Source organism: Hypomesus nipponensis, chromosome 25 (assembly GCF_054491055.1).
Source record: "Hypomesus nipponensis isolate SF chromosome 25, ASM5449105v1, whole genome shotgun sequence".
Taxonomy (NCBI): domain Eukaryota; kingdom Metazoa; phylum Chordata; class Actinopteri; order Osmeriformes; family Osmeridae; genus Hypomesus; species Hypomesus nipponensis.
In genome coordinates this window covers 3,522,681-3,535,473 of record NC_140385.1, presented here as the reverse complement: position 1 = coordinate 3,535,473, position 12,793 = coordinate 3,522,681, and the positions used below count along the sequence as shown (strand labels likewise).

The window sequence follows — 12,793 nt, the reverse complement described above, 5'->3', positions numbered from 1 at the left end:
TTTTTAATGTAAGCTGTTAACTTAAATACTGTGTGAACAAACTTGAAAATGAACCATATTTCAAGTCTGTGACTGTAAAGAGAGCCCATCTTGTTACTTCAACACTGTAAAGATGTTACTTGAAGCCTTGAGAAACAGCTGGAATTACGAGACCACGACAATGCAATAACCCATTCCAAGTTGTCCTTTTGTGCCTGAATCAATCAGAGTCTTATGAGGAACTACCAGCAAGTACAGCCATGGGTTAGCCTGTTAAGGACGGTTATAGACAGATGATTCATCCAATCATCAGCCAAGTATTTTGTGAAAGTGCACACTGCAGGCCAACATCAACTGGAATGTGACTTGCCAGCAAGACTCAGGCTTACTGATCATGTTAAAGGGACATTCCCAAAAATGTAGTTAGCAACTGTATTGCTAGTGTGTGATGATCAATGTTTCAAATGTATTTTCCTTCTTAGAAACAACTGACCTGTTGTGCTATGTGTAACAACCTATTCTCTGTCTTCAGTTCTGTGTCAATGTCTATTAAAAAGTTAGTATTGTATAACTTAAAACATGTTCATAAAAAAAAAAAAAACTAAATATTATCCCCAAATTGTCTATGACTTTGTCTTTTCCCACTTTAAATCATTAGATGTATCAATGTTAATGTTACAAGATAACTTAAAAAGTGACAGGTCAAAATGCCACATATCCATAGAGCACCCCCACCCCCAGTACTCAATAGAAAGTCCGAAAGGACAAAAACACGTGACACAGGATGCACCAACCGCAAGGATGATGAAACATGCCATCACACTGTCACTGAAGGGTGATTCCACCCTCACTCAGCGCAGGGGTGGACTAAACCATTTTGTTGTTGTTATATTTTATTGATTTTGTGCACCTATTGTAAGAGGAGGTACCACTATTTTCAGTCTCAAACAAAGTATTTAGACAGTTTTAATGTAGTTATGATAATCTTTCTTAAAGATCCTGTATTTGTGTACTTTTTGTTGTTCGACAACACTATCCCTTGTGTTATCTTCGGGTCATTGTGACCCATCAGTCATTGTGACCCATCAGTCATTGTGACCCATCAGTCATTGTGACCCATCAGTCATTGTGACCCATCAGTCATTGTGACCCATCAGTCATTGTGACCCATCAGTCATTGTGACCCATCAGTCATTGTGACCCACCGTCGTTTGCAACAACTTTACCGCATACAAAAACAAAATGAAGCATTTTCTTTTAACCGTTGGGCTGTCTCAGACCCCCCACATTGCAAAGGTTAAAATAAAATTATTTGTATTTGCTTTTGTATTGGGTAAAATTGGGTAAACACAACGATGGTTCGTTATGAACCTTTTGGTCATGTAACCCAAAGGCAGCACAAGGGTTAAACAACAGGCTGCCTAAATCAACACAAAGTGGAGAGTAACCTACCATCTGTGTTTAGTTTCTGCACAGTCAAATCAGAACTGTGTGTGGTGAATTGTGTTCTCACCGGTTATGAAACACCTCAGACATCAAGGGCCACAGCACGTGTCACACTGAAATGTTTTCACTCAACCACCATCACCATAGTGCCCAACAACTTTTCAGGGAAAAAATTATACGTTACGATTGGCTGTACTTAGATGGGACTAGACTAAGGTCTGAGCTGATAGGCAGAGAGATATGAGGTGAGATGAGGAAGATCAAATATGGTCTTCAAGTGAATGACAATAACTCATTCATGTCCTTATATAGGCAAATATATTTATGGTCTCTCCCTCCTTCCTTACCCCGTGTGACCCCCCCCCCCTCTCTCCCCTCTCACTCTCTCCCCACCCAGGGTGACAGAGTAAACATACACACATCGGATGTTTTTGCCAACGTTGCCAAAAATACAAGGCTGGTGTGGTGGGCCAACTTGCATGTGTCTCACGGCCAATGCGTGAGAGTTGGCAGCCCTGTAACATACATATAATCTCCTGAGACAGTACATTTACATTTAATCATTTAGCAGACGCTCTTATCCAGAGCGACTTACAGTAAGTACAGGGATATTCTCCGAGGCAAGTAAGGTGAAGTGCCTTGCCCCAAGGACACTACATAATTTGTCCCTGCCAGAAATCGACCCAGCAACTGTGTGATTAATAGCCCGATTCCCTAACCGCACAGCCATCTGATTCCCTACAGCTGCACAGCTGTTCTCTCTCAACTACACACCGTTGATGTCTCATAGGCTACCAGATCTGGTGCTTGGCTGTCCGGAATTTGCAGTAGGCCTAAATCCATTAGGTATGTATAGAATTAGGATAGCCTACAGTTCGACAACGAGTAAAGTCAGTCACCTATTGAAGTGAACAAACGAAGTCAATTTAATTTTGTATTAATAGCGAGTAGATATACTCCAAAATTGCATTTATCCACACAAATGGCATTGCGTCACTTTATCCTGGGACCCGGACATGGACCCAGAAGAGGCGATGTTCTGTCCGGTTTTCTACCGTAGCGCTAAATTATAGGTATTGATCTATCGATATATCTATCAATCTTACCACATTAAAAATCCTGGTAGTAGATTTTACATTCATATTCAACAAGTTTACGCGACACACAAAGTACGACACACACAAACAATAGATTTGTTAGCACATTTCATTATCACTCAAATGTTGCTCTGATGACTAATGACAGCGGAATAATATAACAAATGCCCGTTCAAGTGAAATGTTAATGCTTCTTTACAGAATACCTGAAGTTGTTACCCAGTCACCCACTGTATACCGGCCATGAAACCGGCTCACCAAGATGCACATTGGAATGTTTACTTCCTACTTGACCTTCCTTGCATACGATTGGTGGATTTTATGAAGGCGTCATATGAGCTCTGGATGCCGAAAAGCACGGCTAGGTTTAGCCAAGCCAGCTAATTTTTACACCAGCACATTTCCCGCAACTGTAAGCCTACGCATTTGGAGACAAAATGTTTCAACTTACAGTGGATGTCGCACGATTAGTTATCTTTGTCCTTCTAAATAGTTTGGCCCTGGTGTGCACAACTCCTGTACATCGTTTTGGAATTGTTAAGGAACCTGTGACTTTAACCGCTAAATACGAACCTAACTGTGTGCTGAAGTATAGGAGCACTCTGACGGGATTCCAAAGCTTCAACATCGAAAAGTCAGTTGTTGAAAAAGGCGAAGCGACACAAAGTTTCAAGGATAAGATCACAATAAGCGGCACGGAGATAATTTTGAACGAGGCGGAATACAATCACGGCGGTGTGTATGAACTGTTTTGTGACCCTAACAATCTCACCGTGGAAGAGATCAAATTGGAAATTCTCAACCCAGGCATAGCATATGCTGAAGAAGAAGGGAACACGAGTTATTCATTCTACGCTGACACAAATGGACTGACTGACATACAAGTGCATCTTAAAAAGCTAGTCAATGGCTCTCTTGAAACCCTTGGCCAACTTCGGACGACAGCAGGTATGACAGAATGTGTCAGTTTATACTACATAGATTATAAACTTGTGTGCTATATTTTACTCCGACCAGGTCAACGTTAAGCAACTTGTTTTGTTGTCTTGGTATTATATTGCAGGTAATGCTGGCACTTACCTCAAAGGGTTTCAAGGAAATGCATCCCTGACAGATGAAGGACACGATGGACACTTTTTAGTCAACTTCACCAACATAAACCACTCAAGCCAGGGGGCATATGTCATCATCATCACTAGAAAGTTTTTGGAGATGGTGGTAAAGTCTACGATTTCATTTCAGATTCAGGTCAGGGGAAAAACAAGGCCATCTGAATGTTCAACACATCTGGCCAGTACAGTGTTGGGTATAATCTTAAGCCTGATCGTCATCGGTTGTGTAATTGTTTACCTCCTTGTACGAAATGGATGTATTTCCGAGGATCAAATATTAGATGTGTGCCGTAGAATCCATAGAATCCAAGATGCACCACTCTCTATTCCAGAGCAGAGTAATCCAGAGGTTCGTTATGAACAAGTTCCCAACCAGCATGACACTCTAATCAAGAATGGGGCCCAGGAAGGGGAAAACCCCAGTTCTGTGGAACCTATCAATCTGGGTTCCATACTGATGCCACATATTCAAGGATCCATTTCCTCAACCGCTGGAGAGCCCGACCAGGGGCGTATCCAGGGGCGTATCCAGGAGCGTATCTAAGGGGGCAACTGCCCCGCAAACATTTCGGGGGCAATTCTGTCAATACTCCACAGTGGCCTATCCTGACCCTCCAGATGGTCTGTTACACATATTCATCTGGGAAGCCATTCTTAGAAACTGTGAAAAGCAGGCACTTTCAAAAGAATACTTGGCAGGTGATTGGATGAGCCATCTGTCAATCACCATCCATCACGGACTAACTTCAACCTCATCCCAAACTGCCAGTAGTTCCTCACAAGACACTGATTGGTCCAAACCACTGTGGGTCTCGTCAATGTAACTTGTTTAACTACTTGCTCTTGTGGTTCTTTCCTTTGGCATTTATTTTGGTTGTTCACAATATGTCCTTCATGTTTTGGCAACCCGCAATGTTTTTGGGGCTATCTCGTTATCAGACCTATGCACTTTTGCAAAGCTCTTGTTTGGATCGCTTTGGATAAAAGCATCTGCTAAATGAATGGTCTCAAATTGAGCTCTTCCGGTCTGTAAGAAGGCATCTCTAGAAGTGACTGTTTTTTTTTTTCTTTCCACCATGACTGTCATTTCAAATTTCTTCAAAATCTTATAGTGGTAGTTTCAAATGTAAAGTTTTATATATTAATAAATATTTAAGTGGCACCTGTGCCTATTCTCAATCATTACAACTGTTACTTTACTATTGGTGTCTTTGAGAACGGTTTGTTAGCTTATCACTGGCAATTTAATGAGTACAATCACCATCACAAAAGTACACAACAGTGAGTTAAGAAAGCCCATGCCTACTTTGGCTATCTGGGTCATATAAACAACCTCCATTTTGATGGTCTGAGCAACTCAAGATAAGATGGAGGACAAGCATCAGGACAAAACAGGTTTTGAGTCATGAGACACAAACACAGGTGCAATGACAGTTAAATCAGAATCCGACATGATTTATTAATTTGAACATGAAATCAAACGTCAAATGTTATTTAACGTACTTAAACAACAGGGCTGGAAAACCAAACATACATTGGTTTACATAACATGATATTACAGGGAATACAAACCAAACTAAAGTACAACAGAACACTTGGAATAAATCTCCATGAGACTTGGTTTTGTATTTGATACATTTAGCAACATTTCCCCCCCATGATGTTCGACAGCAAGGTACAAGGCGTGCTGAGTCACACAGCAGAAACAGGAAGGCTGGTGAGGTGAGGGGAGAAAGAGCAGTCTCTGCAGGCCCACAGCCAAGCAGACCACACCCTACATGACAGGTCTCTTCTCTTTCCTCACAGTGAGATCTGAGACTACCGACTGGGAAATACACCTGCTGTTTATATCATAAGCTTCAAGACTAAAAGCTATTACAGTCTGTAATGTCGATACAAACATTTCGAGAGTTATTTTGGAGAGATGTAAAGGCATTTAGCTCTGGAGGAACAGCTGCTAGCGTCTCACATTACTCAGTGTGGCCCTGCAAGTTACAGTTCATACTGTATGACTCATCGGGTGGCATGATGTTACTATGACAACCTTCGCAGGACAGGACTTACGCAAACAACGGCCTCACTGTTAGGGCAGGTGTTGCATACATTTTATAAAACATTTTATCATGCCCTCAAGGTATTACTATGATAACTTGTTTCAAGAAAGCTATTCAATGTATGACACATTTTAAAACACATTTCAGCAGTGTTCAGCTTTTAACAGAACAGAGCACTGGGGGACAATGATGGGCGCTTCATTTGTGACGGTGACTGGAAGAAGAAAAACAACTGGAGTCCTTCGGGAATCAAACTAACTCGACTCTACCGTAGCTGTTGTAGACGTGGTAATACGACACACTGACTTAGACGTTTACGAATGCTACCAAGGTCACAACTTGTAATTTGATACGGGTGTCTGTTTCTTCCAGAAAAGATGTGGGTGAGGGTCCCATCTGTGGTGCATGTCTGACACCCAGGGCCGGCCCTGCTGACACCCAGGGCCGGCCCTGCTGACACCCAGGGCCGGCCCTGCTGACACCCAGGGCCGGCCCTGCTGACACCCACACTACAGAACAGAAGAACATCCAGTCTCTGAACACTGACTGGGCCCCTGTATGTACATGAGCATTCAGAACTGGCCATGGAGGGAGGGTGGGGGAGGAATAACATTAAAAAGCTGCTATAAAATGTAGACACATTAAGGAATATTTACTGTGCAAAACTGGAGTAAAGGAGGGAGTCATTTGCGGAAATGATGCTGTTAAGTGTGTGAATGTGTTTTTTTGCTTGTAAGAAAGGAAGTTAGTGTAAGGGACAATGCAAGTAAGTGAAGAATTAACACCACGTGTGTGTGTGAGAGATATGTAGAGAGTGTGTGTGTGTGTGTGTGTGTATGTATGAGAAAGTGTGTGTGTGTGTGTGTGTATAAATGTAATGTCGTCCTCTAACCTCCTCACTGTTATCCACCTCTACAAACAATCTTGGCCCAGTACAAATCTTCTCATTTCAGAGTCCCTCTCTCCTCCATCCAGAGGAGCGACACCACCTCGCTAGCATACCGCCCGAGACTCTGGTCCAATACCATGACCCCTCCCTCCCTCCCTCTTCTCCTCTGTTCCCTCCCCTCTCTCATCCTCACCCCTCCACCCTCACGAGCAGCAGCCCCTCGCTAGCATCCCGACCTCAACTCCGGTCCCCATCCCTCTCCTCCTCTCTCCATCCCACCATCCCTCCCTCAGTGCACCAGCTCCAGCTGGCTGGCGGAGAAGGGCAGCACCCCGCTGACGTAGTAGGCGATGCCCAGGGACAGCAGGGCGATGACCACCAGCAGCAGCAGGACCCTCCAGAACCCCAGGTCCTCCACAAACTCCTGCCACGTGGTCCTGAAGCTGGACAGCACCCCTTCGCTGCTCTGCAGGCTGGGGTTCAGCAGGGAGTGGCTCTCCATCGCACTGGAGGGGAGGAGGAGGAGTAAGGGGGGGGTAGGAGGAGGAGAAAGGAGGGGGGAGGTGGAGGAGTAAGGGGGAGGTGGGGGACGGGAGGAGAAGAAATATGGCTACTTGTCACAATCCTTGTTTGAAGTCATCCCCACTCCTTCTCTCCCATTCTACACACCAACTCTCCTCTCCCCACCCTTCCTTTCACCTCTCACTCTCCTTCATTCCTCCTCTCATCACATCTCCCTCCCTCCCCTCACCTCCTCACCTCTCACTCTCCTTCATTCCTCCTCTCATCACATCTCCCTCCCTCCCCTCACCTCCTCACCTCTCACTCTCCTTCATTCCTCCTCTCATCACATCTCCCTCCCTCCCCTCAGCTCCTCACCTCTCACTCTCCTATGTTCCTCCTCTCATCACATCTCTCTCCCTCCTCCTTGCCCTCCCTCCCTCCCGCCCTGCCTCCCTCCCGCCCGCCCTCCCTCCCTCCCTCCCTCCCTCCCTCCCTCCCTCCCTCCTCACCTCTCGCTCTCGGCCAGCTGCATGGTCTCCAGCTTGGCGTGGGCGCCCCTGTTGAAGCCCTTCAGCTCCTGCTCCTCCAGCCCCTCCAGCAGGCGGATGGCGTCCTTGTTCACGCCCCGCCTCTTCGCCAGCACAAGGGGCGTCGACCCGTTGTGGTTACTGAAGATGATAAACACACACACGTCATGTCTGGCTGCACGTAAAAAGTGTAGAAGGTAAATAAGGACATAGATATTCTAAAGAGTATGCCTATTCTATCTGTCGCTTGCAGTTGTGAACCTATGATCCTGCAAGAGCTTGTAACAAATAGCATGAAGGAGATTTGGAGCTTGAAGTTCATTAGTGAGATCGATTTGCACCCATTCGAACCTACTGTAGAGGACCCTGAATCCAGACATGACCCCTCTTCCCCCCCCCCCCCTCACCAGATGTCTATCTTCAGCCCGTTGGACACCAGGAACTGGATAGTGTCCACATGGCCGCACAGGTGCAGCGCCGTGTTGCCCTGGTAATCCGTCGCCAGGAGATCCGCCCCGAACTTGTGCAGGAAGCGGCAGATGTCCACGTTGCCGCGGGCGGCGGCCAGGTGCAGCCCGGTGCGGCCCCGGCTGTCCCGGATGTTGGGGTCGCAGCCCGTCTCCAGCAGCCGCTTGGCGAAGGGCAGGTCGCCGTCCACGCAGCCCTGCAGCAGCGGGACGCTGGTCTGGGACGAGTCCGTGATGAACACATAGGACATGTCCGAGTGGCTGTCGGAGAACTCCAGCGTACCTGTGGGAGGGGGGGGAGATAAGAGAGGGAGGAGAGAGGAGGGGGGAGATAAGAGAGGGGGGAAGAGAGGGAGGAGAGAGGAGGGGGGGAGAGAAAGAGTTGAAGGAGAAGGAGGAGAGGTTGGAAGAGAAAGAGAACAAACATTCAGATGGTGCTGAAGGTCGTTTTATTGTTGTCTGATTACAAACAACTGCTTGTGTATGTGTAGTGCTGTCAGGAGACAATGGTATAATGTATTAGACCGTAAATGTAGTCTCAGGTCAATGTAGTTGACATGTACTCATGGACTCAGTCATCCTCACTAACTTTTACAGATGCACTATAGAGAGCATTCTGACTGGTTGCATCACAATGTGGTATGGGAGCTGCACAGACAGGGGCTGCAAGGCCTTGTGTAGTGTGGTCAGGTCTGCTGAGTTCATGATCGGCAGGAAGGTCCCAGCCCTACAGGACACCTACCACACACGTTGCCTCAGGAAAGCTGGCAGGATTCTGAGAGACTGTTACCACCCATCCTTCAGTCTCTTTACCCCGTTGCCTTCTGGCAGGCGATACCAAAGCATTTTGTCTCGCACACACAGACTGGACAACAGCTTCTTTCCAAGGGCTGTTAGGCTTCTGAATGAACACTGATACACTTCTCACTAGTCACTTACACACTGTCTCTTTCAGCTACTGGTTGCACTATCAGCAATATTGCACTAATTGTACTTCACTTGTCTTAAGTTAGTATAGGTTTAAAAAGGTTATGTGTATTCTGTGTATTTAGAGGTTTAGTATACTGTTTTGAATGTGGTATATTATTTGTATATTAGGAGGTTTACTATACTTTAGCTGTAGCTTAATCTGTGTACTTATATTTACATTTAGTCATTTACATTTAGTCATTATATGTTATATTATGCCAGGTTGCTTTGCGAAGAATTTCAGTGCCCAGTCTGACCCTGTGTTGTTCTGGTGGATCAACCTGACATTTTCTCAGACAGAAAGTTTAAAGACCCTTGCAAATTATTCTAGTACCCAAGTCGTGAACTTACTGGAGTTAAAAAGTCATGTTAACTAGCAGGATTGCATGCTCTTCTTCCATCATTGGACTGGACAACAAGATAAACTACGTGCTTTCAGAAAACTGTTATTTTGTTGGATCGAAAACGTAAAATACTACAAATTAGGCCCAGGAAAAACTCACGAGAGGCACTACCACTGGCTTGGATGAAGGCAAACAGAACAGAGGCTACGATAGTTAACAGCATAGCATAGCTGCCACCAACTAACTCTAAATAATATGCAGTTAAATTATACAGAAAAGCTCGAACGTTGAGTTTTCGTAGCTAAACTATGCAGCTAGCTAGCTACGTTTGCTAGCTGGCCATTAAAACAAACGTAGATATCACGTCTACCTATTCAGCCTGTCACAATCATTTGGCAATGAATCTTGCACTGCAAAAGCCAAGAGACAGCCCTTAAAGCACTCATGCATTCTTCAAATAATCATTACCGGTTGATGTTTCCCAATTCAGATGGAAAATATGAGTCCGCTTTCCAGAAGGCGGTTTTGTTTTGATGGAGAAGGGTCCCTGGATACGGTCAGATGGGACGTCGTTGACGCTTTTACTACGTCATCGCGTTATTTTACGTGGCTGTGATAACTGTGATTTGTCGAGACGCCTGTCCTGATTTCTCTTATTAGTTTGTTCTACGCATAGACACAATAGATGATTCTACGCATCTGCGCCACACAACTACAGCCGTGGCCAAAAGTATTGGGAGCGACATACATTTTGTGTTTGCAGAGCTTGCTGGGCCTTGGCACAGAATGACTGCAAACATAATTTCAGTAAGCCATATCATCAGCACAGGGTAAAGTGTTAACTAGTTCTAGACAGGTGAAATCACATGGATTGACTGCTGTAAACGAGGGGACTATTTGCATATATTTATTTTTTTTGCCCCCAAAACGTTACAAATAGGAAATGTGCCTTATTGTAATTTAGTATTCATTAGAAACATATGAAAAAATGTTCCTCAAATACTGAACCAGCAAACTTTGCAAAACACAACATTTCTCATTGCCAAAATGTATGGCCACGACTGTAGTAAAATTAAAGCTTACAATGATGTATGTACTAAGGATAAAGTTAGACGTAAAATTGTATTTTCTGTCGTCATCACTGGTGTAAGTTCACGAATGAGAGAGGCAACAAAATCACTTAAATGTTCAATTTTAATGTTCTCTCGTCAGTTATTCAGCACAGCAAACTACAATCTGAATATAATCGTTTCTCTAGGGAAAATAATTTCATCCATAATCACACAGGCTAGATTGGCAGATTGGTTCACATCATCATCTCGATCATATGCAACATATTCTAGAAATATTTTAGTTTCAATACTTTATTTCATAGCGTGAACACAGAAACACACATTTCAGACCGTTGGTGCGCGCGGTCTCCTCTTTGAGGAAACGGTATATTCAATCGGACTCTACAGGCACTTGTTTTTCCACAGCGTTTACGTAGAGCGTAGACCATATTTGAAATGATTAATATTCACCTTTTTGTGTTTTGTCAGGTTTCTCTGAAATGGTGGAATCAAGAGGATAATGTCAAAAATACTCCCCTCAAAAAAACAATACAGGATTTCAACCTTTCTTTGTGTTATTGGAATAATCATTTATGGATACATTTCTGTTCTATCATAGAATCAGTCCCCCTCCCCCTCTGAAATAAACAAAAACAACACAAGTTCAGTAAAACAACAAATATTCATCAAATATCTTTAAAGAACCAGGATACAGATACAATGACGTAATATAATTACAGTCTAGATTACAAAGAGCAAGAGAGAGAGAGATAAAGACAACAAAAACATAGTCTGAGCTGTGTACTTGTTAGACTACCAGAAACTGAGAGAGGTTTTCTGTGTGCTTCACATAGTGGTCATAGTGGTTAAAAGAGAGACAACCAGCACCTGGTACATCTAATACCGTCCAATCAGAATCTAAACAACCTTAAGGACAGATCTGAGATCAGACCACCCCCATTCCAGACGTTTTACAGATAACAGAGGGGAATTCATACCTGATAACATACCTGGTCCCAGATCAGAGGTTAAAGGTAAACTATGCTTCCTAAACAGGCGTTGCAAAATGACATGATGTGGTGTGTCATAAGCATATGTACAATAATAAACATTCTAGCGAAGGTGTGTGTGTGTGTACTCCCTCCTATCAGGTCAATTTGTCTATGGTATAGGATAGAGGGTAGGCTTTGGAAACCCACATTTTGGTCACAACAAGTTCTTAAGGGGGAAAGAGGAAGGGGGTTTGTCAGTAAGGCCGCTCAGTGAGCCCGGACAGCCGCGCTGACGACAAGGATGTCAACGAGGGGACAGCGCTTCATATCACCTGGCCGTTCGGCATCCTCAGCTTCTAGAACACTCGACGTCTTCTCAAGTGTTCTAGAGTTCTGACCTCAGAGTTCTAGAGTTCTGGGTCGTTGATGGTAAGAGTCTGTGTGTGTGTGGGTATGTGTCGGTGTGTGCTTGAATGACAGTCAGCGGAGCCCTACCAGGTTTGCATGTCGTTGCCACGGTGACTAAGTAAAAACTCGGGTGGGGGGGGGGGGGAGCAGGTGAGACATAAAGAAGTGTGGAGGATTCTCACCTGTGCGGACAGTCCGCGTCAGTGCAACAAGCTCACCTACACATCCAGATCCATCCGCAGCCCCGGCAGACCAGGATCGCTGCTGTCATGGTCGACGTTCGACCTTTGACCCCATGATAAGAGGCTTCACCTTTCAACATCCCGATGAGGGGGGAGGGCCTCTAAAGCTGACCTCCAGGGAGGTCATAGCACCGCAAAGTGAACTATGAGGGTGAGGGGGTCGACACTGTGGCACACAGGCAAGCCCTACCCGTTACAGACACTGTCATGGAGTACGTCGAATGGTTTTGTCAAAGACGCGCTCGGGAAACGTTGTGGTGAGTTGTTCTTGAGTGAAAGGCTCTGTGGGAACAAGGTTCCAGGGAGAACCGTTTCAGTTCTGACAGAACACATCTAAGGCTCCACATTGGGCTTTGGAGTTCTGTACAGAACCCCGGACATATAGGGGCTGGATCAGTGCCAAGTGGGGTATGGTAGGGGTAGGTGTGGGGGTGGGGATAGGGGTAGGTGTGGGGGTGGGGATAGGGGTAGGTGTGGGGGTGGGGATAGGGGTAGGTGTGGGGGTGGGGATAGGGGTAGGTGTGGGGATAGGGGTAGGTGTGGGGATAGGGGTAGGTGTGGGGATAGGGGTAGGTGTGGGGATAGGGGTAGGTGTGGGGGTGGGGATAGGGGTAGGTGTGGGGATAGGGGTAGGTGTGGGGATAGGGGTAGGTGTGGGGATAGGGGTAGGTGTGGGGATAGGGGTAGGTGTGGGGATAAGGGTAGGTGTGG

At 45.3% G+C, this 12,793-nt stretch overlaps 2 protein-coding genes across 2 annotated transcripts; one reads left to right on the top strand and one right to left on the bottom strand.

Annotated features, from left to right (window-relative positions):
• The first annotated feature begins 2,863 nt into the window (after positions 1 to 2,863).
• Positions 2,864 to 4,796, top strand: LOC146221807 (uncharacterized). The gene is made up of 2 exons (XM_084691687.1): positions 2,864 to 3,470; positions 3,586 to 4,796. The coding sequence occupies exons 1-2, from the start codon at positions 2,960 to 2,962 to the stop codon at positions 4,176 to 4,178; spliced, it is 1,104 nt and encodes a 367-aa protein (XP_084547813.1). The 5' UTR covers positions 2,864 to 2,959; the 3' UTR covers positions 4,179 to 4,796.
• Positions 4,797 to 5,073: 277 nt separating this feature from the next.
• ankrd46b (ankyrin repeat domain 46b) lies at positions 5,074 to 9,954 on the bottom strand. The gene is made up of 4 exons (XM_084692165.1): positions 9,857 to 9,954; positions 8,016 to 8,358; positions 7,591 to 7,749; positions 5,074 to 7,083 (listed from the first exon to the last, which is right to left on the bottom strand). The coding sequence occupies exons 2-4, from the start codon at positions 8,324 to 8,326 to the stop codon at positions 6,867 to 6,869; spliced, it is 687 nt and encodes a 228-aa protein (XP_084548291.1). The 5' UTR covers positions 8,327 to 8,358; positions 9,857 to 9,954; the 3' UTR covers positions 5,074 to 6,866.
• Positions 9,955 to 12,793: the final 2,839 nt, after the last annotated feature.